A 23686-nucleotide genomic window follows, 5' to 3' on the forward strand; every position below is an offset into this window, starting at 1 on the left:
GATGAGTTACACAATGGCTTTGTTGTGTTATTATTACGTGTGGTTATGTATGTGACGCTTTTTATCTCATGTGTCCTGCTCTGTGTTGATGTTTTTAATGCTACTGCGGCAAAACCAATTGGCCCTCGGGTCTTGAACTCGAACTTGAAAACTTTGACTCCTCTGGAGACGATAAATGATAGATAGATGGTAAGACTGTGATGAGGATTCATGACCTACAAGTATTTCTAATATCCTGACTTTGGTTACAGTATCATCTGTTCTATTTCATCAACACTCGTGCTTCGTTGATGCTAATATAGTGCAACAATATAGGGTGAGTAAATGGCTGGTTGTGAGCGTAAAAGTGTAAACAACACAGAGCCGAGCAGATGCTGTTTCTCTTGTAGCAGTGAAAGTGTTAAGACCCCTGCGCTCTCATTAATCTCTATTGGCCTATGTCACTGCTCAGAAAGAAAAGCGAGATTACTCCCATCCCCGGCCCCAGACTTTCATTTAGTCGCATACTTCGAGCCATTATTCAGCCATCATAGGAAAGCCACAAAACAAATGGTATTTACCTCAAAGGCCATATTTCCTCAGGGGGAGGGAGGGATAGGGAGCTAGGGAGGCAAGAGACATGAAAAGGAAGTGGGGTGTAAACAAGAGTTAGAAACTCATCATGGAGCTGCAGCACACTCTCTTCCTCTGCCAGTGTCGGGCTGACTGTCGTCTGAGAACATGACAAATGGCTGAAATGAGCTGGAGAAGGATTTGACACAGATGTCTGACATCACCATCTAATCCTTCACTGCACGCTGGAAACGCCACGATGGGATGGATTTGATTGCCATGGCAACAAACTCAAAAATAATCCTGCAGTCCCTGAAAGCGTGGGTGATTGGGTTTGATTTTGATTGTGGTATTAAATCACAGCCTGCTTCTTCACCAAAGAATGAATGATTTCCAAATTAGGGCACTGTTAATTAGTCACCCTCATGAAGACACAGTCTATCACGGTCTATCACACAATCAAAGAGCTTACTCGTGTGGTTTTAACCTACAAGCTTCTTACTCGGCTGAACCAAAGCCTCAAAAGTAACACTGATTAAATCTACAGCTCTGTCCATCATTTGTTTTAATGCCTTAAGTCTCATTTCACTGGAGAAATATCAACATCTGGACAGTTTTTGAAGTTACAAAAGGGCATTTTATAGTAAGTGAAGTCAAGGTGAGAGAGGAGGAAAGTCGAAACTGTTAAGGGCGGGGTGCAGGCGCTGGGTGATACTGAGCTGCCCTGCGTGGGCGTATGTGTGTGTGTGTGTGTGTGTGTGTGTGTGTGTGTGTGTGTGTGTGTGTGTGTGTGTGTGTGTGTGTGTGTGTGTGTGTGTGATAAATCCACAGTTTGGGTGCCAGCCATGAGTCAGGGATAGGTCTGCGGAGTGATTAACTTTAGATAAAGGAGACTACAGGACCTTGATAGGCTGGATCAGAGATCCTCGAGGAAATAGAGACAAGACTTACATGCAGGATGAAGAACATCACTCTTCACAAGATCTTCTTAGGAAAAATAACACAAATAGTTTAAGAATCCATGTTTCAGCAAGACTCTTCTGCAGAACTGTCGCTAAAACAGTCAATCCATGTCAGAAAATGAGTATGACAAAACAAGTATTCAGTTACTGCTCTGTGTGTGTGTGTGTGTGTGTGAGAGAGAGAGAGAGAGAGAGAGAGAGAGAGAGAGAGAGAGAGAGAGAGAGAGAGAGAGAGAGAAAGAGAGAGAGAGCGCCTTGAGCATGTTCGTGAATCCCTCCAAGGGACTGGTGACATTTCTCGGTTTTGTGCGCCATACAGATTACATCCACGTTTTAAAAGGAGGCGTGATCTGGCCTCTAGATGGCATTCACCTTAATCACTTCTGAAGCTCATTACTGCCATGACTGTCTATCGAAAAAATGTCACAGGATAGTGACGCCTGACTGACAAGAGCTTTACCAGTATTGAAATATTTCCGACTTAAATTCCCACACCTTTTCTTGCACCTTCAACCTAAAGGGTTGGCCCAACAGGTCATTTCCTGAACTATAATCAAGCTAGAGCGCTGTATCGCACATGTTTGTTTTAATGGACTTGCATGAATAATGATGAGACAGAGAGAGAAAGGAAAATGTTGCATAACCTATTTTGAATGCTCCAAGTCTTTCTCCAAAATTGATACCAAGCAAACAGTGTGACACTTGTATCTGCCTACTGAATAGGAATTAGTTTCACACAAAAGCACATCAAAGGGTGATTGAGGGGGTTTGTTCCACAGGAGATGTGAATTACTTTCATCATCCGCACACATACGGCAGGCCATAATAATCATGTTACTGGGTTTACTTTGTGAAAGAGAATTTTCCTGTTTGTGGAATCTTCAGGGAGGAAAAATAGAGGCCACTTTGTTATTCATAAGCCATGCAGCATACATGCGTACAGGCCTGCTTGAGTTTTGTCCTTCATGGAAAACAGCCAATCTTTGTCTGCAATGCTGCTTCACCTTTGAATTGATGCTCTGCAGAATTACAACTACAAAAGCCTTTTGGTGTGTTGCTCTACTTAAAAGACAAAACCAACTAAATACTACATTAGTCCATCTCTTAGTACTTTAAGACTTCTCTATCTGTGGTGCTCAGCCCATATATCCCTCCTGGCATAAATCTTTAAAAATGGGTCACACATGTATTGTTAATTATTTGTTTAAAGGTTTAGTCATTTCTGAAACAGCTGGGTGTTGTAGGTTGCAGCCCCCAGCTTACGTTATTGTGTTACTTTGTTACTTTGTTACTTTAAAGGGTAAGTTTGTATTCACAAAACACAATAACACAAACTGACTAAACCGATCGAGGGAGCAGGAGAGCTGCAACTTCCTTGTTCTGCGACGATATTACACTTTTTGTCAATGGAGTCTGGTTGCTTTGAATAGAGCACAGATTTAATAGTAAGATAATTAGAAAGGGCTGTCTGACGGCAAGATGATGTGGTGAAAATAGTCTAACTAGCGTACACTTAAAGAGATATTGTTTTTTAGTTTGCCTTTCTTTTAGGTGGTTAAAATGTTTTGCTTCTGCCCCCATCCACAGCAGTACATGGCTTTGCTCCAGTGCCGGTACTACTTTCAGTTTCTCCAAACTGGGATCATGCCGACTGCCATCTACTGTAGTTAATACACTGACTATAGATACGTACCTCATACAACCCCACTTAAAAAATCCAAACTATCCCTTTAATACACATTTGGTGCCAGAACGGTCTATGAAACTAAATTATTTCTTAACATTACAATTTACAACCTATGCCAACATTCAGTACCGACGCAGGAAGTAGTGCGGTGAGGGGATATGAAGGTTGTGGACGTCATGAAGGAGTTTGCCTCATGTCACAGACCTGCAGTTAATGCTTGTGGTCCATTATTGACGTTCTCATCACCAATTCAATATGGCAAAGGTGAGGAGTTTTTGGACAACAGAGGAAAAGGCTCAGTCTTTAGCCAAACAGATATTAGTGAAATGAATTCATTATTGGTTTACGTCTTTTCATGGGATTTACTGAAAAAAGGAGAGTAGAGTATTGCCAGAATTTTTCTTTTACACTGTTGTGCCAAAACATTATATATGGACAATGGCAAAATGACCATTTTCAGATGTCAGATGAAAAGTTTGTCTATTGAGATGCAAATAGATTTTTTAAGATATAGCTCCAACTGCACCAAGACATGCTTGATGTCCCGCCAACCTTGGAATACAAAAATGTTTTGCATTTTTCTAGGATCCTTTTCAAAAAAGATTTTTTTATATTAATATCCTTTCTACCACCAAATCTTCTTTTGTTGGGATGATTATACACTTCTGTGTGCTTCTCAAATAATTGGATCCAAGACTCATGGGACATTGACTTCACATTTTCAGTGCTGTGCGTCAGTGTTCTAGTTTCCCATCGGCTTGGATAATGGACCATAGTGAAGGGAAGCGGTGTCCCGTTTCAGGTCTTTCATGCCAGCACAGGACTGGCCAGATACACAAGGCCTGATTCAAGGACTAAGAAAAGTAGGAAAGTAGAGAGAGGGGCAACAACAGCTATCCAAGAGAGGGAGGAGAGCAAGAGACCTGAAAGAGGAGAGAGGGGAAACGCAAAGGAGGTCCCAAAGGCAGTGAAGAGGCAGCTGGCTCAGAGGTGTGCATCCTATTTTTAGTTTCCCTCATGCACATCTCAAACTCAAACAGCTGCTGGAGCATTTGCACACCAAAAGACACCTTTGTTCCTGCAGACAAAAAGACCCAAGTTTACACTTACTCTCTGGCTCAGGTGTTTCAGCTCTAAACTGAGGGCCTGCCCCTCTGCACCGCTTCCCTCAGGCTGTGATTATAGTGAGGTTAAGTTACTTTTACACACGAACACAAAGGTGAGTTCTAGCGTAAAGCCACATGACCTAGAGTGCTGCTCATGAGCATCGCCTGCAGTCTGACATGTAAGACAGCTGTAAATAGCATAGGTCCCATGTGAGTATGTATGGAGGGCCCCAGCAGGCTGAGAGAGCAGTCAAAGGAGGTCATTAATGACAGGAGGGGCTGAGATGTCAGTCTGGCGTCTTCTAAAATGTATAAATACATGTAGTTTCTTTTGTATGCTGCAGAGAAAATACAGAGTCGTATTTTTCTTATAAGAAACACTAAGACACTTTGACACTCTTATGGCTACAAAATATTTAATTCATGAAATGCTTTAGGAAATCTTAAAATATACCTCGATAATGGCTCCAAACTGAACGGGAATACCTACTATTAAAAGAAAAACATTTCTTACCAGCAGAACGGATGCATCTGATGCATATTTGAAAAATAATTGAAAATGTCCCTAAGCCAAACCTAATTTTTTAGGCAATGACTGAAACAATGTCAGAACTGCGATAATAAGCTGCTGCATACGTAAGTAGGGGAGCAACTTAGTGTGCTACACAGAAAAAAGAAAAGAGGTTGTTTCATTTATTTATCAAATATGAAATATTTATAGGTTTCAATCTGCTGGCAGAGGAGGACCAGGCAAAACAAACTGTGGGTGGAAAGAATCGCAAAGTTGTTTTATGGATGGAGGTTAATGACAGCATCTGGTGGAGGCTGCCTGCTGCTCTACATACATGTTCTCTTAAATCACATTACCAGGCTTTCATCACTGAGTCAGATGACCTGGACTGACAACACACTGCACAACACTCTTACGTCACAGAGCTGGACTTTGTCCGTCAGACAATGGGAGTGGACACATAACCTGCACAGAAGGTGCATGCGGGGAAACAACTAACTGCTGATGTTCCTGTTGAGCCAGTTTGACTGGATTACAGTTTTTTCTCGAAACACAGACTGCAGCCCAACTTTCTTACTCCGTGAGAGAAAGCCGGCTTCTATTGAAGCTAATCAATACATCCATCAGAAAAGAAAGAGAAACAACAATAGGGAGTCACCTAATCAGCACCTGGGAACTGCTGTGACTATAAAGTTTTGGGTGGAGGATTAGTTCCCTCTGAAAGAGAGAAGTTAATTACGTGGCTTTGATGCCACCTAATGTGCTGTTCGATTTGTGGTTAATCCTCATCAAACTGCTACACAAGGATTAGTATTTTTGACTGACACCTTATTCAAATTAAATTGCTGAAACACCTCCTCATACACTTAGAAGCACATCTGCATGTATGCCACAGTCAAATGATCAAGCACAGCCGCAGACAGAGGGGGAGAAAAGAGGGGAAGGCAATGCTGAGACAGATCACATTCAATGAGTTAGCAGCACTCTCTGAGTAAGACAGCATTTTAAATAAAAAATGAAAGCTGGAGAAGAAGGCACTCCTCCTTATGCAGCAACTTGTGACAAGTCATGATATTCTGAGAGACAGCACACCAAGCTCAGAGCCATCCCTGGGGAGACCCTTCCCTCTCCATCAGATAGACTATGTATAAGAACCATCAAACATGGGCTTGCATCTCACAACATCCTCAGTGGAGGCCACACTGACCGTCGGGCTGTAAGAATCTGATAAGCACTTATGTATTAACTTTCTCTGAGCACTCCCTCTTCTGTGTCTTTGGCTGGATAACAGAATATCTATCACTCACAGATGGGAGCAAGAAGAGTCATCAAGAAGTTAACTTTCAATCCAGAAAAAAAACATTACCCAGATATGAGCTAAAATCAAGACCTGTTAAGGCTCGCTTTTTCTCTGCCAGAGCCATTAAAGTGTGAGAGGCTTGAGAGGAGAAGGGCCTGTATCAACATTGATATGAACATGTAAATAAGTCATGGCTAATCTCTCTCTTTCTGTTGCTCTCACTCTCTCTCAGTAAAAGCTGTATGCACATTTTTAGAATTCCCCGAGTTCTGCTGACGTGAAAAAAGAGATGAAAGATTCATGCTTGTTTAAAAAATTCAAACAGATGTCCTGAACTTTTAGTACATAGCCAATATGGATACATTATTTAGTCTTGGGATGCCAGAAAGGTAATGTGTGGTTTGGACTGTGCAAATGAAATCCAAACAATAAAGCGAATGGATAATAAGAGGACTTGTGTGCACCATCATTATCATCTCCAGCAATAACTGTGACTACTTTGCATGTCAATGCGATGGCCGCCTAGTTGAGTTTAGGTTTATCTGATTTTCTTTTTGCTCAGATGTTTTCATTAGAACTGCACTTGCAGGTGAAGCTGCAGAGCTGGTCAATGAATGCACCAGCAGAGGGAGACCATGTTACATGACAGTGCTGTGAACACTGCTCTGCTTTTATTTCCCCCTTTTCTTCCCATTTTATCAATAAAAGTGGTACTCACGGAACAATTATAGAAATAAAGAGATATAAATATCCCTATACCATAATAAGATAAATTATTTAGCATATTTACATAGTCCTTTCAAAACTTATACAATTAATCCTTATTTTTTAAAATCGTTTAGCAATTCCTAAACTTTTGTCTAGACATAAACAACATTTTAATTATTATTTTACCTACGGCTATTTTTTTCTTTTAATACACTGCCAGGTTTCTTTGTCATTATAATTAATGATGTTGTAAGAGCTGATCAGCTGTTAAGGGTTAAACTGAGTCGGACATGACACTTTGATACAGTTCCTTAAGAAAGAGCCGGTTGTGGTTGAGACTGCGCTCTGAGTTTGTTTTAAATCTTAATTTCACAGGTGCTTTTCGTGTCGTCATATATTTTGGCATGAGTTGGTCGGTGATCTAAAGCTCACGCGCCTCTCTGTCCTGCGTCGCACTGTCCCGTCCTCAGCGCACTGCGTCATGGCGACAGTGGTTGAAAAGTTACGCATTTCCTAACCGGAGTGTGAGGAATATCCCTGTGGCAGTCAGCAGATTCACGTGTAAGTACTTCATGTTTATGTACTCCGTGTTTATGAGGCTAATATGGGGATACTTCTTCTTCTACGGATAGATCATGTTGTTGTCTTACCTGTACATCCAGGTAAGCTAACACCTGTGAGCAGGCAGCGTGTGTTTACTGTTGACTACAAAGCGTCTTATCTTAGTAATTCCACCTTATCAAACAGTTTGAAGTTATTATAGTATCTTCGAGTAATATTGACATTATATTGTTTTACAGTAGAGGAGGGCTTTGGTTAGTCAAAACGCATTCATTGTAACATTTCTGACTAACTTCTGCCATTGAATCAGCTTCATCTCTTTCTTTTCTCTCTCTCTCAGAATGGTGGATTACAATGTTTCAGATGCAGCAGGAGTCTCAAAGAGAGGGGGCCCCTTTAAAATGGAGGAACTGGCTCTACGTGATTTGCTGGAATGTCCTTTGTGTTTTGAGCCACTGGATCTGTCAGCCAAGGTTCTGCCCTGCCAGCACACTTTCTGTATGTCCTGCCTACAGAGGCAGGAGGCAGCCCACTCTCAGCTGCGCTGCCCAGAATGTCATGCTCCTGTGTCGACCAGGACGTTGGAGGAGCTTCCTGCAAACCTCCTGCTAGTGCAACTCCTGGAGGGGCTTCAGGCCTCACAGGGGCCCACCAGGGACAGGCACACAGCCCACTACACAGTGCCCACAGGCACGGCAGTCAGGGAGGGTCAACACAGAGAGCAGCAAGGGCATAATGAGGTCAGTGCACGACCCAGGCCTAATCCTTTGCATATCTAGGAGAAATATAACGTACAACTACTTTGTCTCTAAACAAGAAGGCAATCCAGGCATTCCAAAATAACAAGGAGCAAGGAAGGAAATGTTTTTAAAAAGCCTTTATTGTAGTGGCTAAATCGTTAAAATTATTGACGAAAGTTATGTTTCAACCACTATAGTCAGAGCTTTTAAAGTTAAAAGACCTACAGTGGATTGCCATCCTGTTTATCCTGTTTTCACCCCGTTTTTCCAAAATCACAACACATTTTTTATCTAAAGTTAAGTATACAGAGCTACCAGTCATCTCTTTTTTATAACTTTGTCTCTACATTGGGTGACAATTTTAGAGTCTTACAAATGATCTGTTTTTTGTTTTTAGTACAGTAAATAGTTTGATGGCCATAACCTACTGTAATTGTAATAAGAAAATACATTGTGTAACCCAAAAAAGAATAATTTGCTGGCTTAGTAGTTACTTCAACTAGTATTTGTGAATGGGTTGAGCCTATTTACAAGGATTAAAACATTTGATTGAATGAATTCTGACATTTTTAGATATATATATGTATAATTTTGAATGCTCCTTACTTTGGATTTTAAACATGACACAATGAATATGTGTATAGTCATTGTCTACCACAATATATATCAATATTGTGATAGTGAACATTTTCAGGAATATCCATTGACAAACCTTTAATGGATGAAATCACCAGACATGGATGTCTGTTTTTGGGTTATCTAGTAGATGAAATACCAGACAAATCAAAGTATTTCATTACATTGATGCCAAAATCATTAAAGAAACTTATCTAATAGTGCCATAAAGCAATATTGCTCATTGATTTGCAACATTGCCCACACATGTTAAAGGCAGAGCTACTTCAGTATAGACATTGTGAGGAAATCTCTGAAGGTTGAGAATTATATATTTCATCATGGTATTTATTATCTTCTCACCCAATCCTGTGATGTCTCATTAATTTATTCCTTTACACTTTGTAGAAAAGTACCTTGTGTCTCATCTCTGACCTGTGGAATGACTTGCTCACCACTGTGTGTTCACCAGTACTAAATGGGACTTGTCACTGTATGAGATTACAGTGCTTAAGAGCTGGAGTGGGAGCTGACCTACCGAAAGCTTTCTTCTGGCGAAGTGTGAGCCGGTGTTTCTTCGTGATGAGATCCACTAAAACCTGTATGAATGTGGTCTATCGTTACAGGTGCATTTAAGACGGAGGATGATTTCGTTCTCGCATCATAAAAAACAAAAAACTCCTGCGTCTTTTCCATGGCTTTAAGACACGACCCTAGTGAGAAGAGCCGTATTATAACTTTAAACACTTGCTCTGCAGGGCATTAAATGCGCATACAAAAATAAAATATAAATATTAAAGATCAAAAGTTTTCCAAAGGACAAGACTAAAACAAATGACCAACAGAAACCAAATTGTAACATCTATAACATTGTAGCTCATTGCTCACAGGCTCACAGATTTTAACTTGTCGTTGGAGTAATTATTTGATACCTTATATCAGGGGTGTCAAACTCATTTTAGTTCAGGGGCCACATACAGCTCAATTTGATCTCAAGTGGGCCGGACCAGTAAAATCAACGCATAATAACCTGTAAATAACGACAACTCCAAATGTTTCCTTTTGTTTTAGTGCAGAAAAGCACAAGTACATTCTGAAAATGTTCACATTTAATGGGCTATCTTTTTACAAAATATTATGAACAACCTGACATTTCTTAAGAAACAAAGCTGCAATTTCAACAATATTATGCCTATTATGTAAATGTTTATCATTTACACATGTGCATTACAACTTACAGATCACAGTGTTTAGTCATAGGAGTCTAGAACTGAACAATATAGTATTTTACTTTATGATCAAAACAACAACATTTTACACTTTGCAAAGTCATCCTGCGGGCCGGATCGGACCCTCTGGTGGGCCGGTTTTGGCCCGCGGGTCGTATGTTTGACACCCCTGCCTTATACTGAATCACACCATGACCTAACACTTATTATTGTTCAATATTACTGTTTTACAGGTGTATATTATTGTCGGAAAACTTAAATAAGTCTGCATGGATAATGATAAAAAAAAGAAGTTTTTTCTGATTTATCTGTATATATATATTTTTGTGTCTGTTCAACACATCTTACACCGTCACCTAATTTAAACCCAACAGAGATCGGAGGAACATAAAGGTACTTCGCAGTCAGTAAATCGTTATGCAGTTTGCATTTGATGATGTTGTTTGAGTCTCTGAGGTGATGAGAAACACAGAAAACCTTCCTTCTCTTTAGTCCTGTGCATAAACTGCTCGGAGTGTTTAAGAGTTTACTTGTAATCCGTAGCTTGAGTTCAGCACAAGTTCAAAAAGCGCAGCCAAGTTCATAGAGAGTGAGTTTGTGATCATTCAGCTGTTTAAACGCTAACTTCAGAAAACCTCCTGTACAAAACCATCATCCTTTCACTAAGGCCAGGTATCACAACATTAATGTCAGTGTGCTTATCTCAAAATAAACAACAATATGCAGTCTGTGGACACATTTATGAGGAGGAACCTGATGAAAAGTAAACTCAGCCTGACACTAAGAGGGAAAAGTGGATCGACGTAGTTCGGTTTATTAGAATCTGTGCTATTATTTTCATTCCTGAAACCACTTTTCAAATGAAATATATAAAGCAGTATGCAAAGACAAAGACTGTGAACATCTAGGGTGTAATGGAATTACAATTAAGTTAGTTAAATGTTGTTCTAGTTATGAAATATCCTTTTAATTATTACATTTGTGGAAAATGAGCTAGTAGCTCTAGGCATTCTTTCACTGTTTTCCCTCAACTTCACTGAAAAAGCATAACTGAAAAAAGACATTAACAGTAAAGCTCGAGTCAATACTTGATATCATATTAAAAGGGAAACATCTGTGTGTTATGACACAATGACTGAGAGCCTGTAACGTGTCTGGGCCGCAGCATTTTGCAGATATTCAGTCTCTGGTCACTGTTTGTCCCAGTCAAAAGCAAAGGACAAAATAAATAGCGACGGTTTCACCTCCTGAAAATGCATTAAATAATTAATGCAAGAAAAATAATTTGTCCTCTTTAAAAGACAGTGCATCCTAGAGGGCCTGTACACCCCTACAATCTTTAAAGACATTGCTTTCACCATCTTCAGAAATGTATATCATCATTTAAAATAAGTCCACCACTTCATTTGAACACACAGTAGCTGATTTGTGATTTTATTTTTTATTTTTTCGTTTGTTATTCAGCTTGCTCTCAGATCTTTGATGCGTTACCAACGAGGTGATTCGTCAGGAGAGTTGGTCCTCACACCTGGTAACGGCATCGCCCCGAAACACAAAGTGAATGAGAGCTGGCACCACGGAAACGCCGCTGACAGTAGCGGTGTGTCTGTCACTGCCAGCACGCCGCAGGCCGTCAGCCAGATGCCTCAGCCCCTCCTGCAGTCCCAACCTCCGTCTCTCTGCAGGGCGCTGCATGACTTTAACCCTGAAGAGAGGACTCTGGAAGACAGTAAATATTGTCTCAGCTTCCTCAAGGTCAGACTCTCTTAACTTAACATCGCAGGAAAACATTATTTCTTTCATAGCTTCAGTCTTGTTTGTGTACACTTAAACTCTTAAAATACTCACAGGGGTTTCCTACTTCTTACTTAATGCACAAATAAGAATAATAACACTGAACTTTAACCTTCAGGGAATAATGAAGATGTAACCTGCAGGGGGAAGAGCTGCAACCAGTAAAGTTTTTTACTGTTTAGTCAAAACTTGTTCCATAATAAACTTTCTGTTGATCAACTAAACATTTGCAGCTCTAAAATATTTACTTTTTACACTTTCAAATTGAGCTTGCTTTCCCCAGTTAATATCATGCTTTTTGTTCTTTTCGCTGCTTTGAGAGACTTGTGGAGCTGGAGGCTCAGACCTCTGCTGCAGAGGTTGTTACTAACCCTGAAGGATTTCTGAGTCAGTTATATAAAGGCCTCAGTACTTGTGTGCTCTCCATTAAAGCACACTTGCTCTCAGCTTTTCTTTTCTCTTTTTTTTTAGTTTTAATGCAGATAGTCAAATGTTTTTTAGAGTGAGGCTAGCCACAGAAAGGACCGGGCCTACAGACACAAAGGCAGTTCATGTCACATGCTGCAGGAGAAATGTAGGGCTCGGAGAGTTCCTGAGTGCTCAGTCTCCAGGGAGAGCACACTCCGTTATAAGCACCTGGCATCCTGTTTGTTTGTTTTCCAGCGGTTTTCTCTGCCTCTCACCTTTTTTCGCCACTTTCTCTAAGTTCAGTTGTGCGTTACTTATTTCTGGTTTGCAGGGAGACATCCTCACTGTCATCAGACGATTGGATGAACACTGGATTGAAGCCAAGCTTGGGGAGAAAGTTGGAATTTGCCCCCTGCAGTTTATAGAGGTGAGTTCTTCCTGGTTCACTTTTTTTTTCTACCTTCCTTCATTGTTAATTGGGTTGTGGCCTCTTCAGCGTGATCAAAGTTGACACCTGCCAGTTTGGCACGTCGGTCTGATGGTGTAGCTCTTGTAATGAATTGAACCATAGATGTCGTCGCTGGATGTCATTAATTCCAGGTCATTGCCGGGGCGCTACCTTGATTTTCATTCATATCTTTGATTCACCCGTAAATGTCACTCCTGCGCTGAAAAGTGCTGAGGCAGAGAATCAATGTGTGAAGCCGTGCTGTGTCTGCATCTGCTCATTAGTGTGTGACTGTGTGGCTTACTCAGGTTGGCAGCGCTTGCTTAGCTAGCTGACTGTCATTTGCTTTTCCTCTGTACTTTCTGCCTCCAGGAATTAACTTCATCCGTGCTGGGGAAAATGATATACAACAATACAATACAGTGGGGTTAATGTGGTGCTTCATTCAGTTCTTCCCTCACTTGTCATCTGTTTTGCTATAGTTTTTTACTAATATTTTTATTTTCTTCTCCTTATTAGTTTGTCTTTCGCCTCCTTTCATCTCTTCTCCCAAGGCCCCGCCTCAGTGATGCTCTTCATCCTTTTCTACCTCTGTACTGTATTCTTTCATCCTCCTCTTTGCTCCTCTCCCCTCTCCTTTCTGAGCCTGCCTCTCCTCGTGTCGTGCAGCCAGGCGTAAAGACACAGTAATGCTTTCTCTGCTTGGGTGGCATAACAGCACATCACTGTGGGGAGTGAAAGCATTAACCCTGCCATGACTGTCTGTCTGCCTGCCTGTCTGTGCAGCTCCTCTCTCAGCACCAGTCAACTCTTCCTGGCGTATGGCTAGTACTTATGCTCCTGCTTGGCTAACAAGTTGTAGGGGTGAGTGGAGTAGTGATAGGTGGGAGTATTTAGACAATCGTTTCTTCAGCAGGTGCAGAGGTTAACAGCACTAGAAGCAGGTAGGAGCGCATGGGAGACCATTCTTTTGACTGAGGATTGACTATTCTCTGTTTTAGGATTCATCCTGGTTTTCACCGTGGCTTCTCTTTATTTGTTCATCTCTTTCAGCCAAACTCAGTGGCTGCTAAACTGCTAGAGGGAAAGAATCGGAAGGGGAGTGACTCAGCAGAATTTAACCATCGGACTGGGAGTGGGGGCAAAGACAAGGCCACTGACGTATCCAATAGGACCACCCATTACGGAGTCCCGCAAGTCCCAGCAAAGACACCCATCATCAATGCTTTGCCCCTCTCCAGCCAGCGGAAACAGCCCGCAGCCAGCAGCATCAACTTTTATCCGACTGCTAAAGGAGAGACGACCAACATCAGCACTTTCAAAGGCTTCAGCCGTCAGGGCCAGCCACACCACCTCTCTCTGTCTCTTGCTGCCCGGGGCCACTCTCATCCCTCGAGAGTGACCTCTCAGCGAATTAGACGCCACTCTGACACTACACACAGACACCTGTTACAGGTGAGTCCTTTGCCAACATATCTGCCTTTATGCATGCTATAGTGATGTGGTAAAATGTCTTAGTTTTATCAGATTCCTCTTTCTCATAAACTTTGAGCTAAACTCAGTTTGGTTTTGTTTAGTTTGCAGTGAATTGTGTTAACAGAAAGCATGTGGTTGGAAAAAGGCATGACGGTTTTCTGTGAGATTATTTGAGTCACTAAGGAATCAAGTTGTCCTCAGGGATGCAGGGAGGGAATCATGACACTAAGCTTCAGGAATGAATGAGAGAGAGGCGTCGCCCTTATGTTGGCCACTACATGATTAAGTGGCTTTCATTAAGACAACACAGATGTGGAAAAGGCCTAGATATGAAAGGAGGGAGGACTGGAGGTGAGTGGACCAAAACTTTGAAAGGTCTTTAATCAAGAGTCCTGGGACAAAAGCCAGGGTTCCCCCTCATAGATGAATAGCAGTGTAACAGGGTGTGTGTCCTTTGTCTTTCTTCAGCTCAGTGAGGTAATACTTGAGGGAAGTTGTGGAATTGTCTTCATTGTGTCCTAAAGGAACAGTTCACCCCAAAATCAAAAAATCATATATTTCCTCTTACCTGTAGTGCTATTTAGCAAACTAGATTGTTTTGGTGTGAGTTGCCAAGAGTTAGGGATATCGACCGTAGAGATGTTTGCCTTCTCTCCAAGGAACTAGATGGCACTTTGCCTTGTGGTGATCAAAGCACCAAAACAATACATTTGAAAAACAGCAGCAAACAACGATGTCTCTTTCCAGAAATCACGATACTCAAGATGATCCACAGACCTTGTTGTTAGCAGTTTCATATAGGAACTCTTACTTACTAATTACTATTACATATCACCGCGCAGAAGGAAACAGGCATCTACTCATGGATGAGAGGCTCATGCTCATGACAGCGCGAGATGTAAACACTAATGGTGGCTAAACTGTAACGTTAGCTAGCTCAGAAGAGCCTCTCGTCCATAAGTAGATGCACGCTTTCTTCTGCGCCATGATACAGTTGGTGGATGTAGTTCAGTAGAAATAACATAGTTTCTAGTCTACAGCCGAGATCTCCAACACTCAGCAACTCACACAAAACAATCTAGATTCAAAGATAGCACTATAGGTGAGAGGAAAAAGATGTATTTTTGATTTGGGGGTGAACTGTCCCTTTTTAAGGTTCTTGTGAATTTCAACGTTTTATATAATGATGATTGTTTAAGTGTAAAACACATAGAGGACACATTTTAGTACTTCTATTAACTTCTAGGAAACAGGATGCAACTGAAAAACTGAGCTCGTCTTCACTGCTATCATGTCATCTAAATTACTCACAAGAAGAGTGTGTGTGACAAAGTCTCTAATGCTCTTGACAATTTTTAGAATTTGTTTAATGTTTCTTGAGGCTCTATCAGCGACGGCTTTGGCATCTATGGATTAAACCTCTAATTATAATTTTGGAACACTTGGTTCTCCAGCTATCAGGATGAATTGCTAACCCGCCCTTGTCATGTGACCAACATGATACCTGCTGCATATTTTATACAGCCTGTATCGCATGCAAGGGACAATTTTGTTGCCATTTTCTTTTGTTATGTTTAGATGACCAGAAGAAGCAACGTCATAGAAACACTGTAAAATAGCATGTTGTGAACATTTATTTTTACCTTATTTAGTTCTGATCACCTTACCTTAAACGTTTTTGATGGATAAGTTTCATATCAACGATCCTATGAATGCAGCCGGACACATTCTTTTACATTAGAAGCAATGTAATAAGATACTGTGAATGCTGCATAAAGTTATAGCCAGCTAGTGTCTGAGTGCATTGCCGACACAGAAGCTTAATATTGTAACCTGCTGCCAAGTGCCCGACCCCCTGAGATAAAGATTTCCTTTGATTCAGTTTGAATTTCACAGCTCTACCCTGCAATTATACATAGCAGGGCATACAAAATGCTAAACCTCATGCAGGTTGGAGGAAAAAACAGGAGAGGAAGGGAGGTGGAGGAGGAGACTTGAGAACAAGATAAAAAGCAGGAGATGGGAGAGACAAGACAGGAAAAGGAAAGATGAATGGAAATACTGGAGAGAGAAAACAATATAGTGCCGAGCTGGGAAGAGAAACAAAAAAAAAAAGTTTGAGCTGCAAAGAGGCAAAACACAAGAAGTAGGCAGAAGGAGGAGGACAAATGAGAAATAGATGTAGAGAGTGGGAAGCTTGGAGAGTCCCTAAGTGTGTCTGCTTATCTCTCTCATGCTGATGATGATGAGTCACTGGTGAAGTTGGTTACATAACAGACCCCTCTCTCCCCTGCCTTCAAACTCCTTCCTCTTCACTAAGCAGGTAACACTCACTTTCACATCAGTGGGCCAGTAATAGCAGACAAGCCACGCACCCTTTTTAAAGGAGCAGAGGGCTCTGTCCCTAAAGCAGAGGCTGCGCTCCCCACGGACCAAGCCAGCATGTGTGCTATTCTTAGTGCTGCTGCATCCCATCATCAGCTCCCACCTCTGGCTCCACTGTTTCACAGAAAGATGCTTCTTCCCACCGACCGTGCATGAAAAGATGCGTATTAGTGTGAATATTGGCATGGTTATGTAAGAGCAACATTAAGGATGGAAATGAGCCAAAAGCAAAAACATCTTTAAATGCCACATAGAAAAGTTTCATTCACTGTTACACAAAAAACAGCTGATATGATTGTTACAAAAAGCCTATTTAGTTCTTCTAGAAGCCTGTGAATTGACTAGAATCGACCTGAAAGGATGAGTTGATTAAACTATTTGTTGATTGACAGGAAATAAATTAAACCAATTATCTTGGTATTTGATTAGTAAGTAGATGGTTTATTTATACAGCACCTCTCAAGTGCAGAGCGCCACAAAGTGCTTCATATTACAAAAAGGCAACATGTTCCACATGCACAGTCTCCTTCAGTTTTAAGCCTCGAGCGAGGAACAACCAAGAAACCCTGATCAGAAGACCTTAGATACCTACAGGCTAATAAAGTTAGGTGCCTGACCATGCAGAACGCTAATAATCAGTACAGACAAATAGAGATTGGTGTTACCTGAGACATTTTGGAGGACCTGGTCGAAAGCTCAGCAGCAGCATTTTTGCTCCAAGGATGTTTTGCTGAGCTGGTGAGGTGAAATGGAATTAAATAAAAGCACGATAATGATCATTAATTTTGTTTCTGCTTATGAAATTTGGGGATTTGGAGCTTTTCTCATATAGTAAACTGACTATCTTTGAGTCCAAGAGCAAAATATACAAATTAAGATGTCACTTTGGGGCATTTTTTAATTAAGAAAGAAATTGGCGACTGAATCAATAGGGAAAATAATCCTTAGTTGCAAAAATAACAAATAGCGCCCCTTATTTTAAATCCGACAATTTCCATTAGTCTGCTCTGAATATATTCCAGAGTATACATTATGGAAATGTGTATCATTGTTTCCTATATTAGATCCAAATAAAAATGTTATTCAATTTTATTCAAAAACATTATTTTATAGAAAATGCAGCATATCTGTGATATTGACTTAACTTATTTTGCATTTCATGTAAAGAATCTTTCCACATCAAACTCAATCACTACCCAGTTTCTGCTTCTCCTAGCTAGTCAATCTAAACAATAGTACAACATGTGACTAAAATGTGTATAAAATCCTATATGTAAAAGACACAACATAATGTTGCTGCTCAGTCACATGACACAAGTTTTCATCCACTGTTTTCCACAAGAAAATATTGATGTCTATTTATTTGTTATAAGATGAGTTACAAAAATAATAACATGGTTTTCTGATATACAGTAAATGTGTAATGTTTACAGGCAGGGGGGATATTGTTCTTAAAATGATTAGTAAGGAACCTGGTTATCAGCTGATGCACTGAAAGAGATCATTAGACTAAATATGAAATAAATACAAATAATATATATAACATAACTATGAAATCCTCTCATTACCCTGTCTTACTTTGATTATGTGGGGAGGAAGGTGGCTGGTTGACCGTTCTTGCTGGCAGGAGGACACCAAAAGGTTGACATTAATATTTTAGTAATTGGTTTATTTATGGCAGCAGAGATTCTGGCTTCAGGAACATATCAACCATTTACACCAAATAAGAATTTATCACTGCATGACAAACAGCAGAATTTCTCTCTCAGCTAAATATAGCTTCTTCCACTGCTGGTCAGTGCACCTGGCCATTGCGTGACTGCAGCATTACCGAAGCAGTATCTCATAAAACACAAACCAAGAATAGAAGAAGGACACAGACTAACGAAAAGAAGTAAATAATTAAATGCACAATAAAATGAAAAGTAGTTGGGCTTTTTTATGGTTGCATTACAAAACAGTTGGCAGTCTTTGTTAGACGATAGTGATTAATTGCACATAGAAGTAAGAAATCAAAGCAAGGACAGGAAGTTCTCTTTTAATGAAAATGTCACGTGAACGTCACAAAAGACGCATAGACAAAAAAAACAATGTTGCTCTTCTATATGATGCAAGGCTGGACATGTCTTCAGGACATTATATCATAGCTTTATCTCGCTTCACTTCTGCCTCACAGCACTGTCTTTGACAAGTCAGGCTGTGCCTATAGAAATGACTGCCTCTTAATTAGGACTTCTTTTGTGCTTCTTTGAGGTACAGTGTGAATGCATTGCAGCTTAATGGTCCAGACACGTGCTGTATAGAGGAAACCCCAGGCCCACAGGCCAGCATTAATGTTTTAAGCAGTAGTTGAGTGGTAGTGCTGCAAATAGCAGCAACCCTCTATAGACGTCACTGCAGAGATGATAGGCCCTGGGAAAGTTATCTCCGCCTCTCTGCAATGATAATAATAAAATGGGTGGGGTGTGTTTGGGTGGACAAAAATATTGAGTTTAAAAAAGAGCTCAACTAAAGGCTCTTTTCAGCTTGGGAATGAAGTAATTAGGTTTCATACTGTGTCATTAACGGTTGTGAGACACACCTCAGTGTCACTCCCTGCTAGGCTCTGGTTGTGTCAGGCCTGACTCACAGCCTGATGACTTCAAGCCTGTCCAAGTTTCTCACATTCAAAAAACGCAGCTTGGATCTGTGAAGAAAAAATGCAAAAGACGTCTACCAGGGCCATTATATGTATATTTACTGTCACTATATTTTACATAACTTAAAATGCATAGATCATCATTTCTGTATTCATGAAGTTGGAACAAAGAAATTAGCATTTAAAAAGAACATCCAACAATTCATATCTAATATACAAATGTGTGAAAACCCTGAGAACAAGAGGGGTTGTTGAGTAGTTGACGAGTAAGAAATTGACTGAAATCATATGCTATGACCTTGGCAGTCACTGTATATCCACCCAATTGAACACCTATGGGAGATGTTGGTGTGTTAGACAGTGTCTCCACCACCATCATTAAAACACTAGTATTCTGGTTTAGTTCCGCTTATTTGACATGATGAGAAAGAAGATAAAGGGAAGTTCACCATCTTTGTCCGTCTTAAAACAAGACACACATTCCCCATGAAAGTGTTTTTGCTTCTTGTTATCATCCAGGCCATTCAAACTTCTTTTTGTAACTTACTGAACATAATGGAAGTGATGGGGAACAAAATCCTCAGTCCTGATTCCGTGCTAAAATATATACCAATGTTTACTTGAAATTTAGTAAGAGGTTTCATCAGTCTGAGTTAGATAAATGAAGTGGATAATATCTTCTAAAGTTACTGTAGTACACAATTATCTAGTCAGTCCACCACTTTGCTTTATACTGAAATATCTAAACTATGAGATGCTAAATGCTAATGGCTTTGCTGATCCCAACAGTTTGTGTGCAATTTTAGTGAAACATCTGGACAACTATTGGATGGACTGCCATACACATAAATGTAAAGTAAAAGTAACATTTAGACAGTGATCATGGTAAACGTTATATCTGCTAAACATGTTCGCAATGTCATTGTGAGCATGTTAGCATTCAAAGTACGGCTGTGTCAAATTATTCAATTAAATTCAAAATACTTGATTTGTCCTTTTAAAGGGGCAATGTGAGGCAAGTAAGTTCGCAAACAGAAATACAAGAAATTGTTAAATAATGTACCATGCATCTCCATGTGTATTCCACATAATGACACATTTGAATCCATCACAGAGTGAGGAGAAGAAGATGACCAGTGAGACTCCACCCACCATATCTATGGCTCTGGTGAACCCCCAAATGTCCTCTGCCTCTGCAGACAGCAAACACTCCTCCACGCAGCAGCTCTCCATCAGTGTGTGAGTCACTGTTTTAAACATTATATTAATGATATGATAATGTCAGATTGCATGTGGAACATATGAATAGAAAAAAGAAGCAAGAAACTCTCAAATACCCATGAAAACTGGCATAATCTTGATATATATTGTAGAAAGAGTTGTAGTAACAAACCCCCTGTGTGACTCCTCAGGTGTGCCGTCCTTTATTCCTACAAACCACGACGGCCTGAGGAGCTGGAGCTGAGGAAAGGAGAGATGGTGGGAGTGTACGGAAATTTCAAGGAAGGCTGGCTGCGTGGGTTATCGCTCAGAACGGGCAAAGTGGGCATTCTGCCCAGCAACTACATCACGCCTGTGCTCAGGTGAGAGGCTGTGATCCCTGACTGCAGAAAGTGGGAGCTGAATGACATTTAGATTCAGACAGTAATTTAGTGTAGGCAGGACGACATGTCACCATGAGCACATTTCAGTGAATCATGAAACAGTAATAAAACAGTGAGGCTGGTGCTTGGTTGAAAGAAACTTTTAACTAAAGTATAACAAGTGATATTCTGTACTTATGTACTAAAGTGTCTCATTGCCTCACTGCAGAACCTCGGCCAGACTCCTGGAGACCAAAGCAGCTAATGCGTCCTCGCAGTACAACACAGTAACTGGGAAGAAACCCACAGCTGCCAAGAATCCTGCTGTGGTCCTCGCTCTTGATAGGGTAAACTCTGATGGAGCCATTTACTCAACAGGACAGGTCCCATCTGTGCCAAATGGGGCACATCATGGAATGTCATCCGCTGGCGCTGGAAAACTGTCCCTTTATGGGGCTTCACAAGGTTGGGACACTGTGAGGCGCATCTTCAACCCTCCTAGAGGTGAGCGATAAACAACCACAGCTACCTTCTGACTACTTCATTAAATCTCGAGATGTTGCCAGGTTGTCAACAAATGTATTTTAAATGTCTTTTCAGGCTCAAACCATTTCTCCCATACGTCCAACTTGAATGTCCCGTCCAACTCACAGCACTTTGCACAAGTTCAGGCGTCCGGCTACTCACCTGCCCTGCATAGGAAGAAAAACAACAGCGTGCTGTCTACCTCTGGTAGAGGCCGGGGCTGGTTGACTGAGCCAGCAGCGCCCTCTGCTGCTGCAGTCTTTAAGGACAGAGACTTCACTGCTTCACATGAGCATGACAGGCAGTCTGCCAATGGGCCTCATTCAATTCTAGTCAGACCTGACTCACACAAGAATAGTACAGACAAGGTAATGTCATACTGATGATTTCTTGTGAGAGGGATGAGCATGTCCTGGCCAAAACAGCAGTAGTATAAAAAGTTTCACATAAATGAGCAAAAACTTTAACACAAACAGCATTACAAAATGTGCATAAAAGAAACAAGCAACAGACTTAAAATGAACAGCAAATTATATCAAACAATACATGTGTGCAATCAGTGGTCAAATAGTCATTAACACTGTTTTTGAAATCATGGTTATAAAATAATCTAGTTTAAGGGGACTGTTCCAGGATGAGGGTGCCAAAAGACCAAAGACAGTGCAGGTTTGAGGAATGACGTACATAATATTTCTGCGTGACCGTTGAGGGTTCAGTAGAGTCAGTAGAAAACATAAATAAGGAGGCAGTTTGTGTAATATGGCCTCATAATTTTATTTGTATCATTGTTCTATTCTACGGATGTATAAGGAAGTTAAACTTTCGTATACAAAGTGCAATTCTTGGTGCGGAAACCCGAATTGGAGACAAATCGTAGATCAGCATGCATGGTACACTGAAGGTAACATTTTCAAAGAAGATACACTTCCATGCATATATAAAATATCACCTAAAATGTAGCTTGAATTTAATTAAATTACTTTCTTCTTCCTTGCACCAAAAGAAAAACAGCATTTGTTTATATAATAGAAGTCTGAAGTTAAGTACTCTGTGTGTATTGTTCTTAAACTATTCCTTTGATCACTGTTCTGCACGTGCCTTACAGTAAATATTTTCTCCCCTAGCCGGCAAAGTCAGTGCGGTTCTTCACAGATGAAGACTCCCCTCCTCCAAGACTTCGGACCTCCTCCTGGTCGGCAGGAAATCACATTCCCTCCAACTGCCGCCCTGGCCCCTCTCCGTTAGAAGTGTGGGCCCCATCGCTCACGCTTGGAAGAGACGGACCGGGGATTATTCTCAAAGAAGGAAAAGCTCCTATTCTCAGGAAAGGCCTTGAAACTGCCATCTCAGATCTAAACTCTAACCTGCAGAAACCAATATTGTCCCAGCCGTCGCTATCAGCCGTGTCAGCTCAGTTCAGCCCCATCAGGTACGTTGGATTTGTCCTTGAAAATAAAAAGCATATTGATTATCAAACAGACAAGGAAGGCACGTTTTTCATTGATTTGACCAACTGGAAAAAAAACCTCTTCCATCTATTGCTTTTTTCGTTCCAGACACAGAGTGACCACATCGCATTTAGCCCAGACGGACTCAGAACTCAGTCTGCTTCAAGGAGAGCTCGTCCTTGTCCACAGACCTCGACCTGATGGACGGGTTCTGGTTACTCAGGAGAGCAGTGGGCAGACAGGCTTATTCCACAGTGTTATTTTTCAAGCCCTTGACCGGCTCAGCTAGTACTACTGTAGTGTATATTTCTATATATCATGTGTTCAAACTGCCAAATGACTTGACTGACCTGCTGAACAACAAGACGCGTGTTGGGGTCCGAAGGTTAATACTGCCATTGACAATCCTTTGAAGGAGGTGTGTGTTTGTGTCCTGAGTGCATATGAGAGTGTGGTAATATTCTCCAGAGATATATTGTGTGTTCTTCAACGTATGTGCATGTTTGTTTCACATGTACTATTATAAGATTTTGCACAAAATCCCACCTAATGACTGTTCCTTGTTTAATACCCATGTTACACACATTGGTGAGTGCCTTTGTCAAAACCCACAAAGAAACAAACTATATTTAAATTGGCTATATTTAGAGAAATTATGAAGTAAAATATATGTACTGCTTATGTGGTAATAAACTATACTTCCAGATTGTTTGTATTTTGGTGTTTTACTTCACATGTAAACTATAATCCTTTAAATAACAACAATACCGTAATGATGAAATGCTTGCTTAAATGTCCTGCATTCCTAACTTCAACTGCAAATGAAGATGTACTGTATAAGCAAAGCCAAAGAAGAAGAATACATTATTAATCCCTCGAGGGGAAATTCAATAAAATAAAAAAAAGTAGGCCTCCCTGTTCTTGCAGCATGTTAAAATACTAATGCAATAACTATTTGTGTATTGCAGCTGAGTTAACCACGTTCCACATGTTTGTGGTGATTATTATTT

General features: G+C 40.7%; 1 protein-coding gene across 2 annotated transcripts; it reads left to right on the forward strand.

Annotated features, from left to right (window-relative positions):
- The first annotated feature begins 7119 nt into the window (after positions 1-7119).
- Positions 7120-23382, forward strand: sh3rf2 (SH3 domain containing ring finger 2). 2 transcript variants are annotated; one of them, XM_029440881.1, is made up of 11 exons: positions 7120-7387; positions 7728-8127; positions 11436-11726; positions 12505-12600; positions 13675-14076; positions 20235-20359; positions 20533-20703; positions 20933-21207; positions 21304-21596; positions 22353-22657; positions 22785-23382. In XM_029440881.1, the coding sequence occupies exons 2-11, from the start codon at positions 7729-7731 to the stop codon at positions 22963-22965; spliced, it is 2538 nt and encodes an 845-aa protein (XP_029296741.1). In that variant the 5' UTR covers positions 7120-7387; position 7728; the 3' UTR covers positions 22966-23382. The 2 variants fall into 2 exon arrangements, with proteins under 2 accessions (XP_029296741.1, XP_029296743.1); XM_029440883.1 differs by having other exon boundaries at positions 7371-7488.
- The last annotated feature ends 304 nt before the right edge of the window (positions 23383-23686 follow it).

This window comes from Cottoperca gobio, chromosome 10, assembly GCF_900634415.1.
Source record: "Cottoperca gobio chromosome 10, fCotGob3.1, whole genome shotgun sequence".
Classification (NCBI taxonomy): Eukaryota; Metazoa; Chordata; class Actinopteri; order Perciformes; family Bovichtidae; genus Cottoperca; species Cottoperca gobio.